Source organism: Prionailurus bengalensis, chromosome D3 (genome assembly GCF_016509475.1).
Source record: "Prionailurus bengalensis isolate Pbe53 chromosome D3, Fcat_Pben_1.1_paternal_pri, whole genome shotgun sequence".
In the NCBI taxonomy this organism is placed as follows: domain Eukaryota; kingdom Metazoa; phylum Chordata; class Mammalia; order Carnivora; family Felidae; genus Prionailurus; species Prionailurus bengalensis.
Genome location: NC_057356.1, coordinates 81,118,225 through 81,145,937, shown reverse-complemented (window position 1 = coordinate 81,145,937; position 27,713 = coordinate 81,118,225). Strand labels below are relative to the sequence as shown.

The 27,713-nt window shown below is 45.7% G+C and overlaps 1 protein-coding gene across 1 annotated transcript; it reads right to left on the bottom strand.

The window, feature by feature from the left end:
* Nucleotides 1-3,201: 3,201 nt before the first annotated feature.
* Nucleotides 3,202-27,015, bottom strand: SERPINB5 (serpin family B member 5). The gene is made up of 7 exons (XM_043559041.1): nt 26,874-27,015; nt 19,167-19,341; nt 15,178-15,315; nt 12,027-12,144; nt 9,355-9,497; nt 6,560-6,727; nt 3,202-3,691 (listed from the first exon to the last, which is right to left on the bottom strand). The coding sequence occupies exons 2-7, from the start codon at nt 19,332-19,334 to the stop codon at nt 3,299-3,301; spliced, it is 1,128 nt and encodes a 375-aa protein (XP_043414976.1). The 5' UTR covers nt 19,335-19,341; nt 26,874-27,015; the 3' UTR covers nt 3,202-3,298.
* Between the last annotated feature and the right edge of the window lie 698 nt (nt 27,016-27,713).

Sequence of the window (27,713 nt, the reverse complement as noted above, 5' to 3'; positions counted from 1 at the left end):
ATGATTAAATGAGGTAATATACCCGTAACGGGTTTATTGGTGAACCAGGCACATACTGCTTCCCTTCTGATGCCTTCTCAAGTCCACGCTGCTCCATCGTCCTTCGCACCCTCTAAACCAAATGCCCTAGACTGATGCCTCTCCGGTCACTTCCATGTATTAATGAAGACATTTTCAGAAGTGAAAAAGCCCAGAATTCTGCTAAATCAGAACTTCAGATTCTCCATCCATCACAGCTTGGGATCTGTTGGGGCTCACTAACCCACAGAGGACGGAAGTGGAGGGAGGCTTCCCCACCACTTACCCACCCTGCTCTTCTGCTGCTCCTTATAATAAGCAACTTGTGGGGCGAGGGGAGGAAGGAGAGGGAAGGGGAGAAGGGAAGGACCTCGCCTCACTGGTGCAATTGGACTCTAGGGCGAGAGGTGCCTCTTTCTCACAGGATGCTTCCGTGGGCTCCCGAGAGAACGCACACCTTCACTGGGCGGACCTTTGAGCAGAGTCTTAAAATACTCCAGCATGGCCCCCTGCACGTGTCACTGCCGCTGACAGCAGGCACCCTCTCTGCATGCCCCCTGCACCCCCTTCTCCCTGCTCTGCCCGGGGCACCCCTCCCCAGCATCTAGGGTCCCAGCTTCCTCACCCTCAGCAGTGCTCAGTGTTGGCCATTCTCTGCTCTGGGATGTTCTGGGCATGGTAGAATATTGCGAATTCTTGGCCTTTACCCACTAGATGCCAGCAGCACCCCACCCTAGTTGTGACAACAAAATGTCCCTAGGAGACAGAACTGCCCCTGGTTGAAAACCACTGGATTAGAGCATCCCATGCAAGAGTAAATCCAAAGTTTTGGTGCTTTCCAAATTCCGGGAGACATTTCAAGCTCCCTGAACACTTGGCTTAAAGAGGCATTAATCCCTTCCCTCCTCTAAATACTCACTACACCTTTCTGCATTAACCCATACTTTCTGTTTCATAGCCTAGAGGGGGTAATGAGCCAAGAGTGGCAAAACCTGGTTTGGACCATCCCCCCTCCCCAGCAAGCCTGCACAAATGGCTCTTTCTTTTGGGGGGAATTGGGGAGCATTTTCCACTTTTTGTGCTCAACCATTCCTGCAGGAGAGGACACATTCTATGTGGGCACAGCACAAGGACAGGAGAAGGACTATGTTGGATGTTAGGTTCAGGGATACTGTAATTGATTAAAAACAAATGTACCTTGAGAAACATGTACTTAATAGCAAATATTTGGAGTATATACACCTTACTTAATAAAACTAGATTTTGAGCGGGCACCTGGGTGGCTCAAGCAGTAAAGCGTCCAACTCTTGATTTTGGCTCAGGTCATGATCTCACGGTTTGTGGGATTGAGCCCCGTGTCGGGCTCTGCACTGAGTGTGGCTTCCACTTGGGACCCTCTCTCTCTTCCCCTTCCCCATGCACGTGAGTGCTCTCAGATCTCTCTCTCTCTCTCTCTCTCTCTCTCAAAATAAATAAATAGACATTAAAAAAAGAGAAAAAAAATAAAATTAGATTTTGGGGCTGGACCTTCAGTACAAACTGCAGGAGAAAAGCTCTGTGTCCTGTTCCCAAGTGCCTCTCACGTCATTGCACACTTTCATGCCGCGGAAATGCATCCCAGATCTCCCCTGGCTGAAGAGGGAGTTAACCCCAACCCTAACCCCACCCCCCACCCCACGATGAAAGGGAATGGGGGGAGGAAGCAAGCTTGGTGGGCAGGAAGAAAGGAAGACAAGGAATAAGGACAGTAATTATTCTTATTCCTTTTTATTCTACATCGGCCCCCCTCAAAAAGCACCCACATACAGGAATGCTTTCGTAAACGCTGGCTTAGGTCTATTTCAAAATAGGAAACTTGATGTCATGGAAGAAACAAGACACGCAGTTCCATAATATTTTATTGTCCATAGCATCCAAGAAATTCAATATTGAACCTTCGGAGCAAGAAGAAAGTTGAACATATTTACAACGAATGCCAGAGAAGAGATGAGCAAAGGAATATCATGAAACCTTCAGTAAATGCGCTCTCCTTGCCAGTGAATTAATCCGTGTATTTGCAGCATAGATTACTGGACAGGCCACCTTCCCAAATTACGTTCATGGAAGTTACTGACTAGCCATCCACAGTAACTAAAGCCACAGTCTGGAAACGTGCATGTCACGGCAGTGAGAGCACTGGGTTGCTTTAGTTCTGTTTCCCAAAGGTTTCCCAAAGGCATTAACTCCTTTCCCCTTCCCACTATCACATCGGACAAACGGAAAAGTTCCTTACTCTCTCATTGGCTCCCTTAAAAGTCCCCTCGGGTTTGAGGTCCCCGGTTGTGAGACACCCAAGACCTTTCCGACTCAGCGTTCACTGCCAGTCACTGGTCTAACCACCAACCAAGTGACTGGGTGGGTGTCCTGCTTAAAGTGAAAGTGGGCTTTTAGTAAAATCCTGCCTCCCCCAAGGTGCTGCGCTTCAGCTGCTATAGGTCTGCCATCCCTTCCCCAACACTCCAAAGTTTCCAAAAGTTCTGAAAACACAGTCTGTTCATAAGCTGCTGGCACACTCATTTGGTGGCAAAACCTGGTACTTAAGGGCTGCTCAGAGTCTGTCTATCCAGCTTGTGTGAATATGTATGGGTTGTGGCAGAAATATTAAGGTGTTGATTTATAAGGTGCTGTCCCAGACTCTTATCATGGAGTTCCGAAACACATAGTATGTGCAACAGGTTAGCTTTCTAAAATCCCAAAAAGTCAGAGTTTGAGGAAAACACCGGTACCACCGTTTAGCATAAGGAGCTGTGGACCGACAGTAGCCTGAACGTGTGCCCAAGTTCCAGCGGGGCTAGGAAAGTTTTGTGGATCCCGTGTACCAGTTTCTTTAGTCTTTCGGGGAAGTAAGAATGTCTGGAACATTCTGGTGTTCCCAGAATTCTGATCCCAGTGAAGGAAGGTAAAGCTCTAAAATCTTCCAGATCCCCCTTCCGGGGATTTTCTTTGTGAAAGACTGTATTCCTGCCAACAACCTGAGATAATTTGACACATAATGAATACATATATTTCCTCCAGAGTAACTCCTTTTCATTAAAAGCATTGTGTCTTATGGGGAGGAGGTGAAGGGAGAACAAAACAAAGAATTGGAAAAGAAGGGTCTATTGGTATGAGGGCTACACAGGTCAAGTACCAGCAGCTTCCAGATCCAGCAATATTAACAATTTATTGTATTTAGAAAGTGTTCCTTTGGATGCAGAGTTTACAGAAAAGTCAGGTGGGACTTAACCTGGGCTTTTGCCACTTAAGGGGAACAGAACTTGCCAAAGAAAATGATGTTTCGCGTTTTGTTGTGCCTGACGATGTAAATAAATGGGTGGTCGGCATTGAATTCATCCTTGTGTTGCAGGATTCGTGACCCTGGCACCTCCATGGAATCCCCACCATCTTCAGTTATTTCTAAGCACACTCTGTGAACAACATTGGAGAGGGCCACTCCCTTGGTCTCTGACATTCCAGAGAAATCGGATGTATTCTCATTAAAGATATTTTTCAGCCCTAGATTTTCCAGACTAGCTTTGGGATCAACGATCTTTTCCACCTTAAATTTTGGAATGGAGAGTTTGACTTTGGCATTGGCCATGGTGCTGGGATTAGTCCACTGCAAGAGCGTCTCTGAGTTGAGTTGTTGTTCAACCTGAAGGACCAAAAGGAAAGGAAATTATTTTTTTATTCCCAGATGTGAAAGATCCAGCTTGATTGGGAACAGAAAGTGCCATCGTGAGTCCAGTGCTGAAGCAGTGCCCTCGGACCACCGAAAATGGAATCAACCCTGAGGTCTGGGTGTGGGACTGGTTTCCCGTATCAAAGATGCACCCAGCCACCCAGCACTGCTCTCCTCCCCGCCATGCTCCGACCACAGTCCCCTTGCCCTGAAATGGCTCAGGCTATTTCTTTCAAGTTATAGAGTAGAAATGGATGTGTGGCCGATGATGTTGCATAAATAAGAGTAAAATAAACATAAAACTAGGAGGGCTTTTATACATACTATTGCTTGAATGCTTGTTTTAATTTCTCTTCTAGGAAATCCAGAATATTCGGGTACTTGGCCTGGCATCAAAAGTAACTCAAATCAAATCTAAAGTTACTCTTTGTAAAATGAGTTACTCTTTGTTAAGCTGTCTATGGCCATTCTCGAAGACCGGGGGTGATGAATGCATCCATTTCAGTTGGTTATTTTAAAAATGAGAGCTATGCCATGACACATGGAATGGTTGAGTCACAAAATTCTTCACTGAGCAAATCTGAAGTTGCCCCTTGCCCTCCCAACCCCTCACTGGCTGGAGAAGAAACAAGAATACAACTGAGAATGAAAGTACCTTGACCGTATTATCATGGGACAATCCTGCACTGAAGTTATTCACATGAAACTCATAAAAATCAGTAACATGGCAAGGTCACAGACTGGTCACAAGTCTGTTTGTTTTGTGTTTAGTGGGGGAAGGTACCGTTGGATTCTCTTGTTCATCTATGATAATCTGGTTTTCAATGACTACTGTTTTTATTTATGGCACATTATTAGAACCGAAAGATTGCCATAAGTAACTAGAATTTTTCAGCCAAAAGGTATATTCTCTTGCCCATTTATTATCTGAGAATGAAGAGAGGGAAGAATATTCATTCATAATTCAAAAAGACTAGTCAGAAGGGGGAAAAAAAAGTTTTTTCCCCTCCTCCATTATATATGTGTTATGGGTCAAATTGTGCCCCCTCCCCGCAAAAAACTAAATTTTTATATTGAAGTCTTAACCCACGGTGCCTTAGAATGTGACCTCATGGGGAAACAGAATCCTTGTAGGTGTCATTACTTAAGATGGAGTCATTAGGATGGGCCCTAACTTAATATGACCAGTGTCCTTATAAAAAGGAAAATTTTGGACACAGATACACACGCATACAGGGAGGAAGCCACGTGAAGACAGAGGCAGAGATTGAAGTGACACATGTTAAGCCAAGGAACACCAAAGATTGGCGGCCAATCTCCAGAAGCTAAGAGGGAGGCATAGAACAGAGTCTCCTTCACAACCCTCAGCAGGAACCAACACCTGAGCTCAGATTTCTAGCCTCTGGAACTGTGAGAGAATAAATTCTTGTTTAAGCTACTCAGTTTGTGGTACTTATTATGGTGGCCCCTGGAGAAGAACACAAAGCGTGTTCTTGAATTTCTGAGACTCAGAAGTTCGGTATTTCCCATTCTGTACTTTAATCAGAAAAAAAAATGGTATGAGGGTCTTTCACGTAAGTGGTAAAGTGCAAAACAGCTGAATAACAACAGCGAGAGAAGGGGAGATAGGGCATGGAGTGGAGTGAAAAAGAAAAAGCACAGTGAATGTGAATAAAAGAATAATGAAGGCCAGGGACGCCTGGGTGGCTCAGTCCATTAAGCGTCCGACTCTTGGTTTTGGCTCAGGTCACGATCTCACGGTTTGATCATGGGTTTCAGCCCCACATCAGGGCTTGGGATTCTCTGTCTCCCTCTCTCTCTGCCCCTCCCCTGCTCGAGCTCTAGGTAAATAAATAAATAAATAAATAAGCAAACAAACAAACATTAAGGAAAAAGAGTAATGAAGGCCAGTGATGGATAAAGCGTAATGACCATTAAAGCAGCAGGTAGGATGGACATGGACTGAGACCACACCCTGGAAAGCCAGGGAGTAACCGAGGCATGACTGGAAATGAAGCAGGTGACCTCTGGGGTCCTCAACGAGCCTGTCCTTCTCTCTGGCCAAGGGCCGAGGCCCCGGTGGAGGGGAGCTAGGGAGCTGGGAACACGGGGCCGAGGGGGGAGCAGGTGGCCCTGGGTGGCTGGATGGGGCTGCCAGAGCAGAGGGGGGAGCAAAAGCATCCTTCACAAGGAGATGAACCTCTACTGTTATTTACACCTCGTGCCTCTAATAACCTCCATAAAGGATGAAGCATAATAAAATCTCCTCTGTGTGTACGCATTAAAAGAGCTTTTCCGGACCCGTAGAAAGTACAACACAAAGTGAACCCTAAAGCAGGCTGCAGACTTTATGAATAATGTGTGGACAACTGGTTCATCGGTTGTAACAGATGTACCACACTAACGCAAGATGCTAATAATAGGCACTCGGGGCTAGATTAAGAACACAGATTCCAACTTCCCGGGCTCCAATTCTGATTCTACGTGCCACCGATGAGTTAGGTGACCACAGACTTGTCACCTCCCCTGCTGTGCCTCAGGTCCCTCAGTCAACAAGAGCACCGTGACAGCTTCTAATAAATAGATAGGCCTGTCCCAAGAAGTCGAGGAGAAGGCGTACATGGGGACCTCACAGCTCCTGGCTGGTCACGAGTGCCAAATACATGCTGGCCGTTTTCATGTCAAAGACAAAGGCCCAGAAAGGACCACGAAACCCTTGGAGACAACTGAGCAAGTGATGTGTAAGGCAGGGCAGCGTCACAGCCACGCACAGTGCCCTCCACACGGCTCCTTGTCACAGCAGGTGGCACCTTTGTGTTGAACACCCCCCTCCCTCCTCACCTTCTCCAGGCCCGTGGACTCATCCTCCACATCCTTGGGGAGCAGAATAAGCAGGCTGAGGTGTTTGTTTTGAAAGGGAAGCTCTATGACCTTACAATTAATACCATCAATGTTGCCCATACAGAATGTGGCGTCCATATTCATCATCTGCACTGGTTTGGTGTCTGTCTGTAAGAGGAGAAGAAATTCGGATCACTTGCTTTTCAGTTCACACAAGCATAAATACACACACCCGCACGCACACACGCAACGTTTGTTCTTGTTATAGTTTCAGACCATCGTGGTGTAATCATCCCTCCGCTGGGATCCCAACTGTACTGGACCCAGACCATCGCCGACTGTCCCCGGACGAGCAATGACTTCCTTTGAAAAGCCATTCACATGCCTTATCATTCCAATATATTTCGGGAACTATACGTAATACGGCACTTGCTTATACAAAACATCGAAAATAAGAGAGTAAGACTGAAAACAGAGGCAGACTTTGACTTAGTCTTTATAGATGCTCATAATTGCCAGCTCTTTACTCCTGGTGGAGTGGAAATAAATTCGAGGGCAAACCACATAACTACTTAGGCAGCGTTTGCTGGTCGAATACATATGAGGGAACACTCAGCACACAGCAAGACACAAATCACATTTGTTTGGTCCTCTGTTCTCCTTTGTTTTTAATCCCCCTCTCCCTGTACGGCCGCCTACTCTGATCTGAGCTGTGAAGAAGTCTGGATTTCAGATAAGAACCTGGGGTTTCGGTCTCAAATGTGACATAAACAGATGGTGTGATCTTAAGGGAATCACTTCACTCCTTGGACCTCAGTTTCCTTGTCAGTAGCAGGAGGGAATTGGACATTTCAGAATGGTTGTTACCTCTGGGGAGGAACCTTGAGACAGGGAAGGAGGGGCTACCCAGGGGAAGTGCTATTGTTGCTGTATTTTTTTTTTTCTTTGAAAGATCTGAAATAGAGGCGCCTGGGTGGCTCAGTCGGTTAAGCATCCTACTTCGACTTTGGCTCAGGTCACGATCTCTCAGTTTATGAGTTCGAGCCCCACGTGGGGCTCTGTGCCGACAGCTTGGAGCCTGGAGCCTGCTTTGGATTCTGTGCCTCCCTCTTTCTCTGTCCCACCCCTGCTCACGCTCTGGGTCTCCGTGTCTCTCAATAATAAATAAAGGTTAAAAAAAAATTTAAAGATCTAAAATAAATACAGCAAAATATAAAGATTGACAAAGCTGACTGTTGAGTACATCGGAGTTTGTTTTATTATTTTCTAGAATACTCTACATGTTTAAAATATTTCATAATTTCTTAAATGAGAATATTAAGTAACCAAATTATCTCTTAAGTCGCTTCTAGTTCCAATGCATTCCACACTCCTCCAAAAGGGTCTTGGTGCCCAGGTTTTTCTCTCTGGGCAGCATCCCAGGCCCTTCCTTCTCTCTGTCCCCATTGATATCTGACTGTGTCTCTGCTACTGACATGACTGATTTTCTGAAGGAAAATTAGTTCATACTAAAGAGTAAGAGACTGACAGTAAATTACTGTAGCTTATTATTTCGATCTCTACCTCCCTCAGGATATTTGCCTGTTAGCTGGATCTCTGTTAGGGGAGATTTTAAACTTCGTATCAGGCCTGGGAGATAATATTTCAGTAAAACTTATATCTGGGATCTTCAAACAGTAAACTGAATTTCCCCCAACACCTCTCAGCAGAGCTAGACTATACTTATTTTACTTTTTGTAATACCTCTATTTCAATACTTGTCACATGGTTAGAAATGTTTGTTTATGTGACTGTTTCCCACACACACACACACCCCTCACCCTAACTAGACTACAGTCAAAGCAGAAACCATGTCTTATTATCTTGATATATCCCATCACGTAGTAGTTGCTCACTAAATATCTGGTCAATAAATAATTAAAGACTTCCATTCTAGGTACAACCAGAAATAGAATTAGGATAGAAAAGCACACCACTTTTGAAATTTACTGCTAATGCTTCCATTTATTTCTCTTAAAGACGCTCTAGATTTGTCTAGAACCCTCCATCACGTTGGACGGCTAGTCATCTGAATTTGCCTAGAGTTGTGGCCACCAAATACAGTCGTCTATTTCATTTATCAGCACCGAAGATGGATACAATAATTCCGTTTTCTAGAATATAAATCGAGAGACGTATCTTCTGAACACAGGGCTAAATACAGACTCTTCCAAAAAACGTGTGTGTGTGTTCACCTTGTCCGAACAGGCCCTATTTACACCTTTCATAATCTAACTTCCTCAACTTAGTCTACCCTTAAAGAAGACACCATGGGACAGGAGAAAAGGTTTATTTAGTACGACCTGTGAAAAAGTTCAGAGGCTGACAAAAGTAATGCAACGGAAACAAAGGAAAAGTCCGCGTTCCAAAGGAGGGCGTATCCCCACGCAGCAGTGTTTTCCTGCTTGGTTAGAGGCCACGCTGAAAAATCAGTGACATTTCAAATCTTGAGTGACTCTCTTCTAGAGTCTGAGTCTCCAGGATCTGACACCTCCCAGCTTTATGGTTTAATGACAGTAAAGGAGTCCCCCGCACTCCCCCTCCCTTCCGCCCATGAACACTTTCTTAAATATAAAAACTACACCTCTGGGTGCAGTGGGGGCGTGCTCACTATTATAGGAGGGGACTATGGCTCTTTGCCCACCCCTCCTCTCCCAACCATTGGTCTCAGGAAAGCCACACTACCTCCTATGCCTCAATTTTCCATAATTTTTCAGATCCGTACTTGGGAGCCTTTGACCCGCGGCCTTACGTACCTTGTTGATTCTGAAAGGGCATTCTCTGGTTTCGGATTCAGGAAATTTCTTCATCCACTTTCCAACGAAGTAGGCAGCATTAACCACCAGGATTTGGGTCTGCTCACTGACACTGCTGTCAGACAAAATGTTCTCAAAGCGGCCTGCAAACAATTGTAGGAAACCACAGATTGCACAGGGTTATTCTTCAACACCACATCTGGGATCCACACCGCATCCGCTCCCTGGGTATTTGTCACGGCTGGAGCCACCCACGCGAGGTTCGATCGATGGCCCGGAATGCCTCACAAGGGTTCCTTTCTCTCCTTTCATCCTGTTGCGAGAAGACTTACCGACGAGGTCTGGCGGCAGGGGTGGGGCGGGCAGAAAGCAGAGGGGAAGGGAGGGAGAAGAACAGGAAGAACAGGAAGAAGAAAAACACGGGCTACCCCTTTTGAATGCCTTGGGTGGGGCAGCGTGCTAGAGATTTCCTCTGCACGATACCGTGTATTTCTCCCCATTTTACAGATGAGGACGCTGAGACTTGCTGTTAAGTCACTTGCCAAGATGACACGTGAGCAAGGAGGGATTCGGGATTCTAATGAGTCTTTTGGACTGCGAAGCCTGTGCTCTGGGATGAAAATGCACGAGTGTAATTTTAGCCTTGTCACGCGTATTCCCTCACAACGATCCTGTAAGGCCAGGATCATCCGCCGCATTTTATACTTGAGGAACCTGGGACTCGGAAAGGCCAAGCAGCCTTCCTCGTGCCCGCAGCTGGAAAGCAGATCCGCACAGAACCAAGCTGCGCTCTTGGCCAAACAGCCTGGCACCCTCCCCTCCCCCACCCAAAGATTACATTGCTGCAGACACCTGTTTGTGTCAAGGTCAGCACTGTAATTACCGCAGAGATCAAGCTCCCAACAGCCACAACAGTTCAGTGGTGATAATGCCTTGATAGAGCAAAGTCCTCACATTTGAATAGTACTGACATGTTTTGCAAGGGATTCTCACTGACCTAATCCCTCGGGTTGCCACGTCTCCGCTCAGGACCCGCTTCGTGGACCTGTGGCGGTGTGTGTGCAGGGCCCTTCACTGGCTTCATGCTCCCCTGTCACCACCTTAAAATGCGTAATACCTTTTTTAATAAGGAGCCCCGCATTTTCAGTCCCGCCGACATCACATGATGTGCTGAATCCGTAATCATGTCAAAGAAGGAACTTAAAGACCAGAGAAGAAGGGTAGCCAGCAGGTGGTCATTTCAACTGAAACCTCGAATTTCTGATTCTAAACTCAGAGGACTTTTACTAAGCTACCTTCTCCCATAAAAACCTTAAATTTGTGAAGGTCTTTTAAAGGCCCTTGGAGAGCAAAATACAATTATATGGCAATTCTAAAAGCAAAACAATTACACAGCGATTTAAACGGAGCTGCTTTTGCTTGCAAATTTTTAAATCGTGCGCAGCCTGGTGTTACTTATACCTGTTTTTTCTTTACATACGAAGGCAATGAAAAGGTCATTTCAAGGACATATATATGTATGAATATGCACGTGTGTCCACGCATAGCTATGGCTACCATATATTACCTTCGCTATCTTATAGTATTCATTAACCTATTTTATCTAATCTGATTCTCACAACAACTGTGTAAAAATTAACCAAGTAACAAATGCCCCATTTTACAGTTCAGTAAACTGAGGTTCTCTATCCAAGTAACTCAGTGCAAAGTGGCAGTGTCTGGATTTGAACCTGGGTCTTCCATGACTCTGAGACCACGTTCTCTCCATGGCCTCACTCTGCAGTTACAGCGTGGAACCTGTCATTCCTGAGTCAACGGCACGACAGGACCCCTCTGGCCATTCCTACAGGAAGCGTGTCTCCCTTGCCGAGAAGCGTGACCCTCCCGGGACCGCAGGTGGGGCTTGAAAGGTTCATCTGCACAGTCAGTCCTTCACATTTAAGTGCTGTGCCCCAACAAGTCCACTCTGTACAACACAAACATGTCCCCGGGAAGGGACACATGGACACTGACCGGCACTCAGACTCATCCCAGCTCCAATTCCTATCAGGGGAGGACGACTCACCATGGAGGTGGGGTGGGGCGGGGAGGGTCGGTGCAGGAGGAGAGCACTGAGCCAGGGGCAGGACCAGGCAGATACTGCGGAAGAGACCCTGAGGCTAGCAGAGGGCAGACCAGCACTGGGAGTGGTGGGTCTGAGGACAGGTTTCCTCCTCAGTTCACTTCGTTTTTTCTGGATGTGTGTTTGATTACCTAGGAGCTTTTGTCCTTTCTTCCTTCAAAAAATTTGCAGAATTTTTGAGCCGAAGGTGGCCGCAGGGATTAAGTTAAAGCCCAAGCCCTTCGTCTCCTCATCGAGAAACTGGCCAGTGAGTGGCCCAAAGCCTCCCTCTGTTGGAGGCAGGGCTGGGGCTCCAGGAGGACCAGCCAGCAGCTCCCTGGGGAGCACAGCAAAGTGGACCGGAACTGAAGCACCAGGAATTCCTGCGAAGCCTTAGATGACGAGGGTGTCGACACGCCCAGGAGTCACGTGGTTGACATGTCTGGCATTTCAAGGGCAAGAATTTAGCCTATCTACTGAAAGCATCCAGGGAAGCCTCCAGATGTTCAGTCCTCTGCTTAGCAGAAAGAGTCAAGAGAAGGCGGTGTCCAAGTAAGTAAAAGATACTTGCCGTCGGTGAGGTCCTTGATGGACTGGTTGATCTGACTTTTCGTCTCTTCCAATTTATCTTTGAAGTCAACGGTTTCCATTTCCTTCGCGTAGGGTCTCTTTGTAGAGCTGATGAACTCCTGAAAAACGTCCAGCTCATAAAATCACAAAACACCTGAACTCTGCAGTCAAACCATCGTGCCCTTCCACGATTCCAACTAAATTGGGGTTTGTAAAATGTCCAGGTGGGTGAATACCCTTTCAGCATCTGTAAATACTATAAATGGAGGCTTCGTGTGGAAATCAATGAAATGCCCTTCGTATAAAGTGTTTCACTTCTTCAATTCTAAGACAATAGCTATTATTAAATGCCTCTCTCAGTGTAGTAGCAGCTTTGGAGGAAAGAAAGAAACATTACGCTACACAACAGTTATAATATGAATTCCAACTTAGAAACATTAAAGGGTATATTATATAGATGTAGATAGAGATATAGATAGATATCTTAGAACAGAATAAATATACAGAAAAGAGAACTCTGTGAGCAGAAAACTCCTACTCACTGAAATTCATACCAACTCTAGAGATTTCTTGCTACTGAAAGTGGAGCTCAAGGACCAAGAGCCACAGCATCTCCTGGGATCTTAATAGAAATGCAAATTCTTGGGGCGCCTGGGTGGCTCAGTTGATTAAACATCTGACTTTGGTTCAGGTCATGATCTCAAGGTTCCAGGGTTTGAACCCCGCATGGGACTCTGTGCTGACAGATCAGAGCCTGGAGGCTGCTTCAGATTCTGTGTCTCCCTCTCTCTCTGCCCCTCTCCCCCGCTCTGTCTCTCTCTCAAAAATAAATAAACGGGGGCGCCTGGGTGGCGCAGTCGGTTAAGCGTCCGACTTCAGCCAGGTCACGATCTAGCGGTCCGTGAGTTCGAGCCCCGCGTCGGGCTCTGGGCTGATGGCTCAGAGCCTGGAGCCTGTTTCCGATTCTGTGTCTCCCTCTCTCTCTGCCCCTCCCCCATTCATGCTCTGTCTCTCTCTGTCCCAAAAATAAATAAAAACGTTGAAAAAAAATTTAAAAAAAATAAATAAACGGTAAAAAAAAAATTAAAAAAAAAAAAAAAGAAAAGAAATGCAGGCTCTCAGGCCCCACCCCAGACCTACTGAACCAGAATGTGCATTTTAACAAGATTCCAGGGGGACTCTTCTCACATTTAAGTTTGAAACACGGCTCCGTGGTGAACGCGGCAGGGGTTCTATTGTTAAAAATGCCAAACCCCAAGACCCATCCGCATTGAGTGATCTGAGGCCAGGAATTAGCACTTTTCACAAACATCCAGGTAGTTCTGAGGCAGGCAGCCCCCCTCAGGCCACGCGCTCCTTTGTTCTATTCTTGGTGCATTTGCAAGTGAGGTACAACCAACAGAAGGATGGAAAAAATATTTCTTTAAACCGGCTTTGAAAAAAATCTCTTTCAACTCCAAACTCAAGTTTGGTTGAAATAATTCAAAACGTGGAACAGAAGTTCCACCAAATGACACATAGCTGATTAAACGTCCTAAGCACAGGGGGCCCCTTGAATTTCTTCAGAGCAGCGACAGCCTCAGCCACTTTGCATCTGTGAACTACAACCCAACCTTGGGACCGCGTGTTGCCCTTGACTGAGAGAACTGGGGCCACCCCAAAACATCAGAGCCTCACCAAGATAAAGACACCTCCACTGTCCTCACTGCTGGCGCAAAATGTATTCGGCATCTTCGTAAGGACCACGTGGGGAGCTTTCAAAAAACTTTCCATGCTCGGACCCCAGCTCACATCTCAGTATTTTTTTTTTTTAATTCTCTGGGTGATTGTTAGCAGAAAAGAAGGCTGTGTATATATGTCTTCAAGCAATAAGAATAAAGTTACAACATGGGGCGCCTGGGTGGCTCAGTGGGTCAAGCATCGACTTCGGCTCAGCTCGGGATCTCATGGTTCACGAGTTTGAGCCCCGAGTCAGGCTCTGGGCTGACAGCTCAGCTCAGAGCCTGGAGCCTGCTTCAGATTCTGTGTCTCCCTCTCTCTCTGCCCCTCCCTGACTCATGCTCTGTCTCTCTCTCTCCCTCTCAAAAAAATGAATAAACAATAAAAAAAAATTTTTTAAGAATAAAGTCACAACAATAATCTAGTGATGGATGTCCTCAAAAGATCTCAACCAGAAAGACAGCTACAGTAGCAGTTAGTAAAACTATGGTAAGCTATTTAACCGACAGTCTACCTTTTAGATTTGGAGAGCTTGCAGTTTTGAACAGGCAACCACAAACTGAATCAATTCTTTATTGTTAAAGTAGAGAAAGAACGTCTATGTGGTAGTCTAGAATGCTGGCTACGTGTTTCAAATACAGACTTGAAAAATATTGATATACTCTGGGATCAAATTTAAGGATACTACAGTAGACTTTATATGATTCCTTCAAGAAACAGCTAAAATTAAATACCTAGAGCTACCTTGTACAGATACCCACGCGACCAGCTGAGTAAAGCAAACAAAACCAATTTGTGACGGATGAAAACTATTAATTCATACAGTTGTTATTTTTCTCATTGATTTGGGAAACATCAAGAGAATATTGTATGCAGAAACAGATGAGGCGGAGAACTTTAGAGAACTCAAAATGTTCATCCAGGTCATTTGCCCTGCTGTTTAAGAAGAACCCTAGCTGACCCAATGGTCACAGATATTAAAAAAGGAGAATTCCATACATTCCCTTACCCCCTCACCTCCCCCCTTAACTAAGCCCCCCACTACTTTCTCAGGGCAGACAGTCTCTCCCTGGCTGTCCTGTCTGCCCCTCCTGGCGATGTATCAATAAACGTCTATCTTCTTTGTTCTGCCTCAGGGCCATCCCCACCCCCCCCCACCCCCACTCCCATCCCCACCCCCCCCACCCCCACTCCCACCCCCCCCCACCCTCCCGCCAGCCTCCATCAGATTGGGCCACACCACACTTGGCGCCCCCCATCTGATCAAGAAACCCCACACTCCCCACCAGGACTGATTTATTTTAATAAGCTTCAAATCATAAATGAGCATCTTAGAAGTGGATTTCGCTGAAAACAAAGTGGTGGGTGTAACCGCGTGAAAATGCCACTCCTGGCAAAGAGTCGAATGGTGCGAATTGCTTTAACCCACTTACTGTAGAAGGATTCAGAGATTTGTCTACGTAGAGTCGTTTGATCAGTTTCAGGGAGTAAAAGGAACTAAGTTTGTTTACATCCGATGTCACTGTTTGAAATCCAAAGGGTACATCTTTGATGTTTCCAAAATGAAGGACCTGTGAAGAGAAAACAATCCATCATCCACCAAGCTTTGTCTCTTCCCACTGCAATGGATACAGGACCATGGTCAGCCGCCTCGGCGGAGCAGTATCTTCCTGCTCAACTGTCCTCATAAAGCAAGGCTTCTCAACCTGAGTGTCATTGACATCTGGGGCTGGATAATTCTTGGGGGTGTGTGGGGGTGCAGTCCTGGGAACTGTAGGATGCTTAGCAGCAGACTAACTGCCAGTAGCACTCCTTCCTCCATTTGTGACACCAAAAATGTCTGCGGGCCTTGCCAGATGTCCCTGGGAAGAGAGGGAGAGGAACCGTCCCCAGCTGAGAAATACTGCCATAATGATACTCTTCTCTTTACTCAACTATCGGGGATTTTGCCCTTTGTTCAAAATGATGCCTCTGAGGCTCAGACCAAGGCCTTTCTAAACATGGGAAAGAGTGAAGCTGGGGTATAATTTCTATCCAATTTATTTATTACTTTTTTGATATTTACGTATTTATGTATTTATTTATTTATTTTTGAGAGAGAGAGAGAGAGAGAGCACACGCGCGTGTGCGCACAAGTTGGGGAGGGGCAGAGAGAGAGGGGGAGAGAGGATCCCAAGCAGGGATTCAGCGCTGTCAGTGCAGAGTCCTACATGGGGTTCGAACCCGCAAACGGCAAGATGGTGACCTGAGCCGAGATCAAGAGTCAGACACTCAAGCAACCGAGCCACCCACGCGCCCCCTTCTATCTAGTTTAGACGCAAGCAAAGAGAGATTAACACCAAGAGAGACCATCACTAGGCAGATGTCAGATTCGGGGATAGAGGGTCTCTAGCAAGGTCTATGTGACCCCATCAGTTGCTCCAACAAGTCGCTCTAACCGTGAGCTGCTGCATCACTGGTGGTAGTCAGCACAAGTGGTGGCTGCCCTGGGTGGGCTACAGTCAGACACCCTTGACTTGGAATCCCAGCCTGTACCCGCCAGAAACGTAATCTTGCCCAGCCCTTCAGAGCTTCCCTTTCCCCTCTGTAAAATGGACTGAGAATACCTACTTTTCGGCGTTGCTATGATCATTGCAGACATTATATGGAAACCATCTAAAACATCATATCAAAACCTTAACGATGAGGGGCGCCTGGGTGGCTCAGTCGGTTAACCTTCTGACTTCGGCTCAGGTCACGATCCATGGTTCGTGAGTTCGAGGCCCACGTCCGGCTCTGTGGTGACAGTTCAGAACCTGGAGCCTGCTGTGGATTCACTGTCTCCCTGTCTCTCTGTCCCTCCCCGCTTGTACTTTGTCTCTCAAAATAAATAAACATTTAAAAATAATTTAAAAGGGGCGCCCGGGTGGCTCAGTCGGTTGAGCGCCCGACTTCGGCTCAGGTCATGATTTCACAGTTCGTGAGTTCGAGCCCCGCATCGGGCTCTGTGCTGGCAGCTCAGAGCCTGGAGCCTGCTTGGGATTCTGCGTCTCCCTCTCTCTCTGCCCCTTCCCCGCTCATGCTCTGTCTCTCTCTGTCTCTCAAAAATGAATAAACATTAAAAAAATTTTTTTTAATAAATAAATAAATATAATTTTAAAAGAAAAGAAAAGAAACCTTAATGATGAAATTAGGAAGTGGGGTTCATGAGCAAACGGCTAAGAATTCTTGAGACATTTTTGGTGCAAAAAGGTAATTTTAATATAGCACAGGGACAGGACCTGTGGGCAGAAAGAGCTGCACTGGGGTTGTGAAGGACTGATTGTATACTTTTAAGTTTGTGGTGGGAAGGAGAATAGAGAGAAAGTAAGTCTAAGGATTTTGAAGCAAGGCTTTCAGAACCTTGTGGGGCTTAGGTGCCATTAAGATAAAGTTACTTTTAGTTTTTAATGACATATAAACATTGAGGCAGCCGTGAGTCCCTGAGGAAGGTCACACTCTGGAGGTTTCAGGTGTCAGTGGGCTGCAAGCTGTAAGGAAATTTAATTTGAGCTACGTGTCTCTTGCCTTTCTTTGTTTCCCTAGTCAGTTAGTAGTTATTCTTACAGTTATATTCTAAGCTACTTAAAACCACGATGCTATCTTCTGGAAGAAGTCCCCTTCTATTTTGTTCCTAACTTTTCTTTCATTCCAACCGATAGCCCAGCAGCTCTTGTGTTTCATGGTGCCCCAAAACGATGTCTGCATAAGGTGATTCTCTCCTGACTCTTAAGTCATAATAACTGCCCTGACACCACACCCTAGGTAATGTCACTAAATGGGCACATTGTGCCTGTGACTCACAAAGCCTCAGTACTGCAGGGTTAGATGTCTGATCCAAGGCAGTACGTAGCTCTCCTGCCTAATGACAGGTAAAAAGACCAAAAAATTAAAGAACCCAGGTCACCATTACTGGGGGAACCATTGTAGGTACTGAAAAGAGCTTTATTTTTATTACTGAGAACAGACCCACCACCAGGAAGGTCTCTTTACCATCCCTTCTCTAGGGGGAGACGAGGAAGGTAAAAGGGGGTAGGAATGGAGGGGTGGGGGGTGAGGAACCAAGGACGGAGAAGAGAGAGACAGCTTTTCTCCACAACTGAAGTTTCTTTTCCAAGCCTCACTCAATTTCAAGTGTAAATTGTTCATCCTGACCAAAATAATACTTTGTGGGTCTTACTTTGTAGGGATTTATGGATATAAGAAGAGGTCCCTATTTTTGAAATGTTTGTGCGTTGACGGAAAAGAAGATTCTACTGAACATAAAACCATCAACCTAAGAAGATAACGGAATGGAATTAGGAGCACATCCACCTACGATCCAAAAGGGGACAAAACTTCCAGGCATAAAAGAAATAATTCATGGGAATGTAATGTACAGCACGAGGACTGTAGTTAATAACACTGTATTATATACTTGAAAGTTGCTGAGGGAGTAGATCTCAAAAGTTCTCCTACAAGAAAAAAAAAGAATTTGTAACAATGTAGAGTGAGAGATGTCAACTAGACTTAACGTGGCGATCATTTCCAATATGTGCAGATATCAAATCATTATATGGTGTACATCTAGAACAAATATGTTGTATGTCAATTATATCACATTTGAAAAGAATGATAACCTAAAATAAAGGTAAGTGAGCAAATATGAAACATAGCAAGATAGAGAAGATCACTCCATTTGGAGGTCTAAGAATTTTACAAAGCTAGATGGTCAGCCATAGCCAAAAAGAAACTCAAACAACAACAAAAAAAAGTAAAATACACGCACATATACATATAACTATATGCATATGTGGGGGAGGGTCGACATCAGTTCATTGCATTCTTCTTAAATAGGATACTCAAGCCCCAGGGAGTATTCTGGAACGTAAGTAAGCACAACGCATCTGCTTCTTTATCCCTGTTACTTGAAGGCAGAAAAAATTTTAAGTTATTTCTATACCAACATAAGCACAGATCGATGTATCTAATATGGACATATTATAGGGTAGAATATATCACAGAGTAGAATGAAGTTGAGCCTGCATCTTAAAATAAAGCATGATGCCATAAATAAACACGCACTGGACGGGGTATCTGCAGTGGCACATTTAACAAACACCATCTTGACTGATTTTCACAAAGTATCAGAGAGACTCGCCAAAGGCTACTCGTTAGTGTAAATATTGTGATTGCCTAGCAAGCAGGTCCCCAGGTTGTCCATCACAACCTGGTACTTGTAAATGTGGGTCACAGGAGAGATTAACGACACACTTAAAGATAGATTAAGACGATGCGAGAACTGGCATACTTCTCAATCCTGAGGAATTTTCTCCAAGAGCCCCCATTCATTTTCCCGAGGCACCACCTCTGTGTTCTGGTAAGTCTGTTCCCACCGAAAGCAGAAACAAGGTATGGAGCTTACCTGTCCAATTTCATTTGCTGTGTCACCTTTGGTGCCTACTTGAGCAAGTGACAGAGAGGTGGAGAGACAGATCGGAGAGAAGAGGACATTGCCCGCTGGCTCCTTTTCACACAGTTGTTTGAACAGGTCAACTGCAAAAGCCGAATTTGCCAGTTGTAGAGCGTCCATTGTGGGCCTGCAGCAAAGGACAAGGATGAGGTTATTTCTAAAGCGTCTCTGAGGTGTTCTCAACGGCATTCTGCCAATGCAACGGGATTCTATTCAAACAAAGTAACGGTCTTGGGTAGAAGAGAGGAAGGAACTTTCAGTAAATGCAATCTGAAAAGCCAATGGTGAAGAAACTTCTGGGAAAATGTCCTAAGGTCTGAACAGTCCAGCATATGGGATCCTCTGCGTGTCCAGCTCTGCCCAGAATCTCCAGATTCAGGCCTGCTCGGCCACAAAGGCCATCCTCAGGAGCCTGCACACCTCTTCCTCAGCAGGTGGACGGAACAGTTGATGGCACTGATCAAAATCAGTTGGTCTTAAGGGCGCCCATGTGGTTCAGTCGGTTGAGCCTCCAACTTTGGCTCAGGTCACGATCTCACAGTTTGTGAGTTCGAGCCCCGCGTTGGGATCTCCACGGCCAGCAGAGAGCCTACTTTAGATCCTCTGTCCCCTCTCTCTCCTCCCCTCATCCACTGGCTCTCTCTCTGTCCTCTCAAAAATAAATAAAAAAATCAGAGCAGTTTTGTATGGTTCAATTTAATATTTAGTAAGTGTTACGGGTTGAATAGTGGCTCCCTAAAGGATATGTTGAGGTCGTGAGGGTGGCCCTAATCCAATATGACCAAGGTCCTTGTAAAAACAGGAGAAAAGACACTGAGACGTGCACAAAGGGAAGATGGTGTGAACGCACCCATGGGGAAGGCCACATGACAACAGAGGTAGAGGTGAACTGGTGCTTCTACAAGCCAAGGAACACCAAAGATCACTGGCAACACCAGAGCCTAAGAGAAAAACATGGAACAGACTCTCCCTTACGGCTTGCAGAGAGAGCAGGGCCCTGCAGGTACCTTGATTTCAGGCCCCTCCAGACGGTGGGAGAATAAATTTCTATTGGTTTAAGCCATGCAATTGGTGGTACTTTGTCATAACAGCTCAAGGAGACTCATACAGTCAGTCATGCCCTAGTAGGCCACCTAGAACACAGCAATAGTTAACAAATACAGCTGTTAATGTTTTTGTTGTTAGTACACACCTACAGTGTGGAAGACACTACACAAAGTATTAGAAGGATCAACTGAGTCCCTCCTCTTCTGAGCCTGCCATCTCTGGGGGCAGATACGTAGACAAGTAAGGGGAATGTGCGGCTTCCCGTGCCGTGCGAGCGGTGTGACAAATCATATAGGAGTTAATGAAAAGAGAGAGAAGGTGGGTTCAGCTAAAAATACGGGGCCCGGGGAATTGGAGACAACAGCAAGCGGGCACCTAGTCCTGTCTGAGGACTCTTATTCTCATGTAGGTTCTCTAAGTCCCTGAGACCCTTTCGGTGGGTCTGTGAGGTCAAAACCACTTTCAGGGGCACCTGGCTGGCTCCGTCGGTGGGGAATGCAACTCTTGATCTCAGAATCTAGGTCGAGCCCCTCGAGGGGCACGGAGATTTTTTTAACGTCATAAAAGTTTTTAGACATTGTTTGTCTTTCCATTGTCAATCTGTCACAAATATGCAGCAGAGTTTCCAGAGCCTGCATTATGTGTCTTCTATTAAACCAAATATTAAAGAGATTCGAGGAAATGAAGAGACAGTGTTACTTTTCTTTCTGCACCTCTTTTCCTTTAGAAAACAGTGGTTTTTCATAGAAATAGGTTATTCGTGTTGATATGTAAGGGTCATGTGATTGGTATCTTCAATAAATGAGTAAATATTTTAAAATTTCTCCAGTTTTAATTTCTGATTTGGTCAATACCAATAGATATAATTGACATCAAAAAAAAAAAAAGAAAAGAAAAAGAAAGAAAGGAAAAGAAAAGAAAAACAACTCTTTGGGATCCTTGGTAATTTTTAAGAGTTCAAAGACATCTTGGAATTGAAAAGTTTGAGAACTGTTATTCTAAGAAAAGGTCGACCTTTCTGTTCAATCCAGTCATTACTGACCAAGCCTGAAGGCACCTAACTGAAGGAGTCAGGGAATAACACTTTTTTGAACAGAACTGGGCTGCATAGACTCTTCAGCCCCTGCCTGAGCCCAGGATAGGAATCCACCTTTTATGGGACGTGTGGCTTGTGTGCAAGATGGATTCTAGAAGGTTATAATGTATCTCAGAGTCTATAAAAGCAAATACCTTACCAAAAAGAATGTTTTGTTGACCCATTCATGCTCGCTGTTCATCTCCAATGACTTCTTCCTCCTTTGTTCTATGCCCCCAATAAGAACAGCTAAGTGAACTTAGGTCATTGTTCTGAAAACCTACCACAAGGTAACCTTAAATCTTACATTACTTTGGGGCCCGACACCTTCTCCTCTCTCTGGGGCAGGATCTGCTCGGGATGACTGTGCACTCCCAGGCAAAGCTGCCCAACATCAAGGGTACGGAAGGCCATGAGACAGAAATGGAAGCACACAGGGTATTTTGACCAGTACGTCCACCACGAAGAAATTAAAAGAAATTTCACAAAAGGTTTGGGGGATCCCTGTAACAGATTTTCAGGACTTGAAGTCTGGCTTTCTCCAACAGCAAATTTAACACTGATGGGGCTGAGTTCATCAACAACTAAAATTCAACATGAGTCATTTCTCCATCAAATAAAGATGCCTAAATGAGCTATTTCTTCACCAAAGAGAGAGGCCTAAAACCCAAGCCACTGCAAACTTCTCGAAGCTTTTACAACTTGAGGCCTGATCACATCAATAATAAGATGAAAACATACCAACTCTGCTTGAACAAACATCAGTAGTCCTTCCCAGCATGTACTTCCTACCCTTCAAGAAGAGAAATTAGAATAATTTTGCATAATCGATACAAACTTTACTTTTAAAGTTTGATTTCCTCTGTGTATTCAAGGCCTTGGAGTAATCCGCTCAGGGAATTTTGACTGCAAACACCTAGAAGCGGATCAAAGGGTAAGGAAATGTTCATTTTACCACATTGTTCAAGCGAAGCACTCTTCATTCATCCTTTAAAGCATCTGAGGGTAAATTTAGTCTAAATGGTTCCATGCGATACAAGATAATGGTGGTTTTTAGGACAGCTGATTACACAATCCAGTTAACATTGTGTTGCAATTCAAGGCTTGGATTTCCAGTCCCTGATGGAAAATGTAAATCAGTACACGTCTATCGGCTGATGCTTTCCCGACAGGGGCAGACCCTCCCTTTCAAGAGTCTGTTCCTTTGCATGAAAGTCCTCAGTGTAGGCGTCCAAACAGGTGTGCCTTCTTATCTGTGTGCTGACTGGCTCCTTTCTCAGATAATTCTCCCACGAGTCAGGGAAGGTCATACGGCCTTAATATCTGAGGTCCTAGAGATAACAATATTGTTGGATGCCTGACGAAGGAAGCAGAAAATGGGTGCACACAGAAATCTGTGTAGAGGCAAGCAATCACCAACCAAGTAATCCACCAGATATCGCATGGCAGACCTCACCACCTGCTTGGTGATTAATACCAGCAGACCTAAAAACACTTAAAGCCGGTCTGGTCTGAGGTGGTTCCAAGGGATGACTTTGGCCACAGCCCATCGCCACCTCAAGGTGCTGCAAGACAAAGCATGCAAACAAATCCCAGCAACGTAGCAATACAAGCCCAGGAAAATGCATCCGGTCCCACACGGGCCATTTTGTGCAGCTAATGCTATACAAATTATGGGTCCAAGGGTAGAGGTTAGCAAGTCCTCCATCATAATTGTACATGCCTAATGACCTGTGTTCAGAGTGTGAAAAATCACTGCAGGTTTTTTTTTTTTATTTGTTTTACTTTTCACTTGGTCACAGAGAGAACTTCTGTCCTTTTCATGAAAACCCTCTGACAATTATAACAAAAAGAGAGAATTTCCATTACAGCTCCAACGTAGGAAACGCTACATGTTTTAGTCACTTAGATGTTTCAAAGGCACTTTTATTTCAGCCAGAGAAAAGTGAGATGGAAACATAAGTCACAAGTACAGACGCAACAAACAAAAACTTGTAAGAACGTATTGCGAAGTCGTCTATGTTTGCGTTATGTCCTAAAATCGTAAACCTTGAAAGTGCAGCCAGATCTTGGAATGGATCTAGTCCGGCTCCTCCTGATCATGTCCCAGTGAGGAAAGTGAAGTGGGCAGAGATGAAGTGATTGTCCCAGGCCACCCACACAGGGAGGTGAAAGTGGCAAAACCAGACTTTCATTTCCACCAGCTGCCAGCCGGGTACTCCCGACCACACCTCATCGTAATCGTGTCTTGGCTGGTATGTGTTCTCTCGCGTGTCTTGGGAGCTCCAAAAATTCTACACATCCTGAATTACCCCTTTAGAGACACCGAGAGACTTTGCGTATTTTGTTAAATCAACACAAAACTTTGTTTCCCATTTTTGAAGAAGTTCTTGTTCTCTCTCTGCTATTTACATCGCAAGCTATTAATTTGATATTGCTCTCATTTAATAAGTATGGCCTGAGCACCTAATTTGTGTCAGGCACTGAGCTAGACATTAAGGAACCACAGGGGAACACACACTTGGTTCCTGCCTCTGAGGAGCTGTCGTGTGGCCTCACACGTGTGATAGTGCGATTAGTGTTTGGACGGGGGCACAAGTTACTTGTGGGGGGCACAAGTACTTCGGGAGAGGCAGTTCACTCATAGAAAAATCTCAGTGAGGGGCGCCTGGATGGCTCCGTCGGTTAAGCGGCCGACTTCGGCTCAGGTCACGATCTCGCGGTCCGTGAATTCAAGCCCCGCGTTGGTCTCTGTGCTGACAGCTCAGAGCCTGGAGCCTGCTTCAGATTCTGTGTCTCCCTCTCTCTGACCCTCCCTTGTTCATGCTCTGTCTCCCTCTGTCTCAAAAACAAATAAACGTTAAGAAAAAAAATTTTTTTAAAAAGAAACATCTCAGTGAGGTCTCCTCAGAATCCGTTCCATCCAAGTAAGTCCCACCAAAGACGGGTCCTAAAGGATAAGTAGGAGATAGTCATGCAAAAGTGTGTGCCGGAGAGAACAGACCCAATTCAGAGAGTGCAGGTGACTCCCAAATGAGAGCAGGCACATGTACTAGGATGTAAGCTGCGTCACTGAGCTCATTTCTCTAGACCTACAGCTGGTCACTGGCCCCTGCATAAAGATTCCTAAAGGTTCTTTTTTTTAATTTTTGTTAATGTTTATTCATTTTTGAGAGAGACAGAGAGACAGACAGAGCATGAGCGGGGGAGGGGCAAAGACGATGGAGACAGAATCTGAAGCAGGCTCTGGGGATCTGAGCTGTCGGCACAGAGACCGACATGGGGTTTGAACCCACAACCCGTGAGATCACAACCTGAGCCCAAGTCAGACACTTAATAGCCGACTGAGCCACCCAGGCACCCCAAGATTCCTAAAGTTTTTAATGCATCTAAGCCAATGGTCCTCAAACTTTTCATCTGTAGACCATCTGGCTGAGATAAAGACCTTATGGACAGGTCGACCATATGTCCCGTTTTGCCTGGGACAGTCCTGGTTTATCTGTGTTGTCTTAACATTAGCAAGAGTGCCCCTTTCCCTCTCAAACATGCTGTATTTGAACCAGATAAGTTCACTCTACCAACAGACCCATTCTTCTATGCACAAATGCATGTGCACACACACACACACACACACACACAGCTATGTACATAAGCTTTTTCATTCCTTACCGGCTAACTTTTCACTGTGTCAGGTTATTGTGGAAATCATTTAGCCTCAGTTTACAGATGAAGAAAAATGTGGTGAATAAAAAACCTCTAAGTATTCGGTATAGCCAGTCCCTAGGCAATGTGTCGAGAAACCTTGTCTCTAATAATAATAACTACAGTGGAGAATGCCTAAAACCCCAGTCTCTGCTGTCTGCACTCCCGAGAAGAAAAAGTCAGAGCCGGATTAAGAAAATAGGAGTTCTTGCAGCTTCTGCAGCGTGAAAGAGTTATCATGAGGATTAAACAAAGTCATGAAATGAGTAGATGCGTGTGAAAAGTGCTTCGTTAGCAGGAAAGGATAACGCAGCTATTAGTAATAAGGCCAATGGCTTGATTGCCGGTGGCAGGGGTGCTGCTGTGCTCAGATACTCTGTTTGGAAGCCTGATCTTGACCCCTGAGCCTTCCCACTGCTGCTTAACACTAGAGTCAGGCTTGCCACACCAGAATGACCAAAATTGCTCTGACTGCATGCTTTCAAAGTCAAGCAGAGGGATCGAAGGGACAGAATTGAAAGCATTAGGAAGCGAAGAAATAAACCGGCTGAGTCATCTGGAGAATGCCTTTCTTCAGGCCGGCTGCCATCTCTCCACCCGTCAAGGAACCCATCCAACTTGCGCAGACTGGTGAGGACTGAGATTTGGGACACACCTGATTCTATTCGAAACCTCTTTGGTGACGTTGGGGTGAAAAAGTTAAGGGTACCTGTGGAGTCGTGGAAAAGTCTACAAGCTTTGAGTTTGAAGGCCTGCAATCTCCTTCATCTCCCCACTTAGAAGTCGTGTGACCGCGAACAGTGCTTCGCCTCTGGGACCCTCCACTCCTCATCCACAAGCAAAGGGCCGAGCTGTAGTCTGGCTAAACCCCTCAGCTCTGCAAATCCGTGTGTAATCTGATTACGAGCCAACTGAACAGCCTGGCTTGTTAAGTTGATCTTTAGTATGATGCACTTAAATAAACCACAAAAACCATAGTGTCTATCAGGAAGAAACCATGAACCAGCCCATTTGAAAGAACACACACTGGAGGGGCCCCTGGATGGCTCAGTCAGTGAAACGCCCGACTCTTGATTTCGGCTCAGGTCATGATCTCACGGTCGTGGGTTTGAGCCCCGTGTCAGGCTCCATGGAGACTACTTAGGATTCTCTCTGTCCCTCCCTCTCTCTGCCCCTCCCCTGCTCTCACACGCACATGCTCTCTCTCTCTCTCCCTCTCAAAAATAAAGCAACATTAAAAAAATAAAAACCATATATTTGAAATATGTAAATTGTTTCAACTGTCCCGAAACCCATAAACAGGGAGGGAGAATAGTCTCCGCCCGGAAGAATGTGGTTGCTAGGAAAGCGAACAGTGACTGGTTGCTTTAAATTGCCAAAAAGAAGAGTGGTTCCAAAACTGAACTCTCACCCAACCAGGAAGGTGGGCCAGACTCTCAAACGCCTTCGCAGTCTCTCCGGTTTTCACCACCTGGCCCTTCCTGAAATTAGTGTCACAAAATCCTTCTGAATTCCCAGGCACGGCTGAAGATGTCCTCAGGAATACTTTCTCCTCCGGGAATCACTGTTGCGCTGCCCGCCCCCCCCCCACCACCCGAACCCCCAGCCAGGTTACGCCTTCACAGTCGGATGTGATTTTGCTCCCTACCTGGCATTCCTGGTTCCCAAAGGACCCAGAGCTCAAAGTGCCGCCCGTGTGGCAACACTACAGCCCACAGCCTATCCTTGACAGTAACCATCATGGCGACCGACTCCACCATCTTGAAACAGCTCAAATAATTATTGTGTTTCAAGAATCTCCCTGAAAAATCGCCCCGCTACCGCGCTTTGCTCACCTGGAGTCACCGTGATCCTGGAAAACGCACAGCAAGGGAAAAGGAACACGAGAGCCTCCCAAGGACCTTGATGTAGGAGCAACCCTCTGTGGGGCAGAGGCAGGGCTGGCTCCCCTGAGCAGGCACCACTCCCTCTGTGACCACTCCCAGCCTGCGCTCCCGGCTCTTACTCATGCCTCTTGGCAGCAGGTCCATGACTGGAAAAAAAAATGATTCAGGTTGAAGTTGCTGTTGTCTGCACAGCCTCCAAAGGCCTCCGACATGCTCGGGCAGGAAGGGCTTCGGTGGATCCTGCCTTGGGCTAAATATGTACATACATTCATCAGGGCAACCCTGATAGGCCACGTGGGACCGGAAGGTGAAATATGATATGAAATAGAAGGAATATGTGACGGTCGTAATGATTCAGACTGCTCAAATAGGGTGGTGCCCGAAAAGCTCCCTAACCCCCACCTTTCCACGTAAACTGGGGCAGCTCTTTCTGCTAGGTGCGAAACAGGTACTCCCTATTAAACAGGATGGCGATCACAAAGGAAGAGGGCCTAGAAATTAAATGAAGTATGCTCAGCAAAATACGTAATCCCAAACTGATAGGAGAAAGCGCTTGATGAAGTTCCCAATGATTAAGATACACAGCTTTGCTCTCTGTGGAGCCTGCTCTTTGCAGGTTCCAGAGTTCCTGCCATCCTGCGGCTCCTTCATTCAGTGGGACCTACACGCTTCCTACCAAATCTGTTCTCAGGAAAGTCCCTGAAACCAAGCCATTCATTTTTCTGCTCTGCTCCCATTATCATCTATATGTTGTACAGTCTTTTCTATCTGACCACAAGACGGTAACGA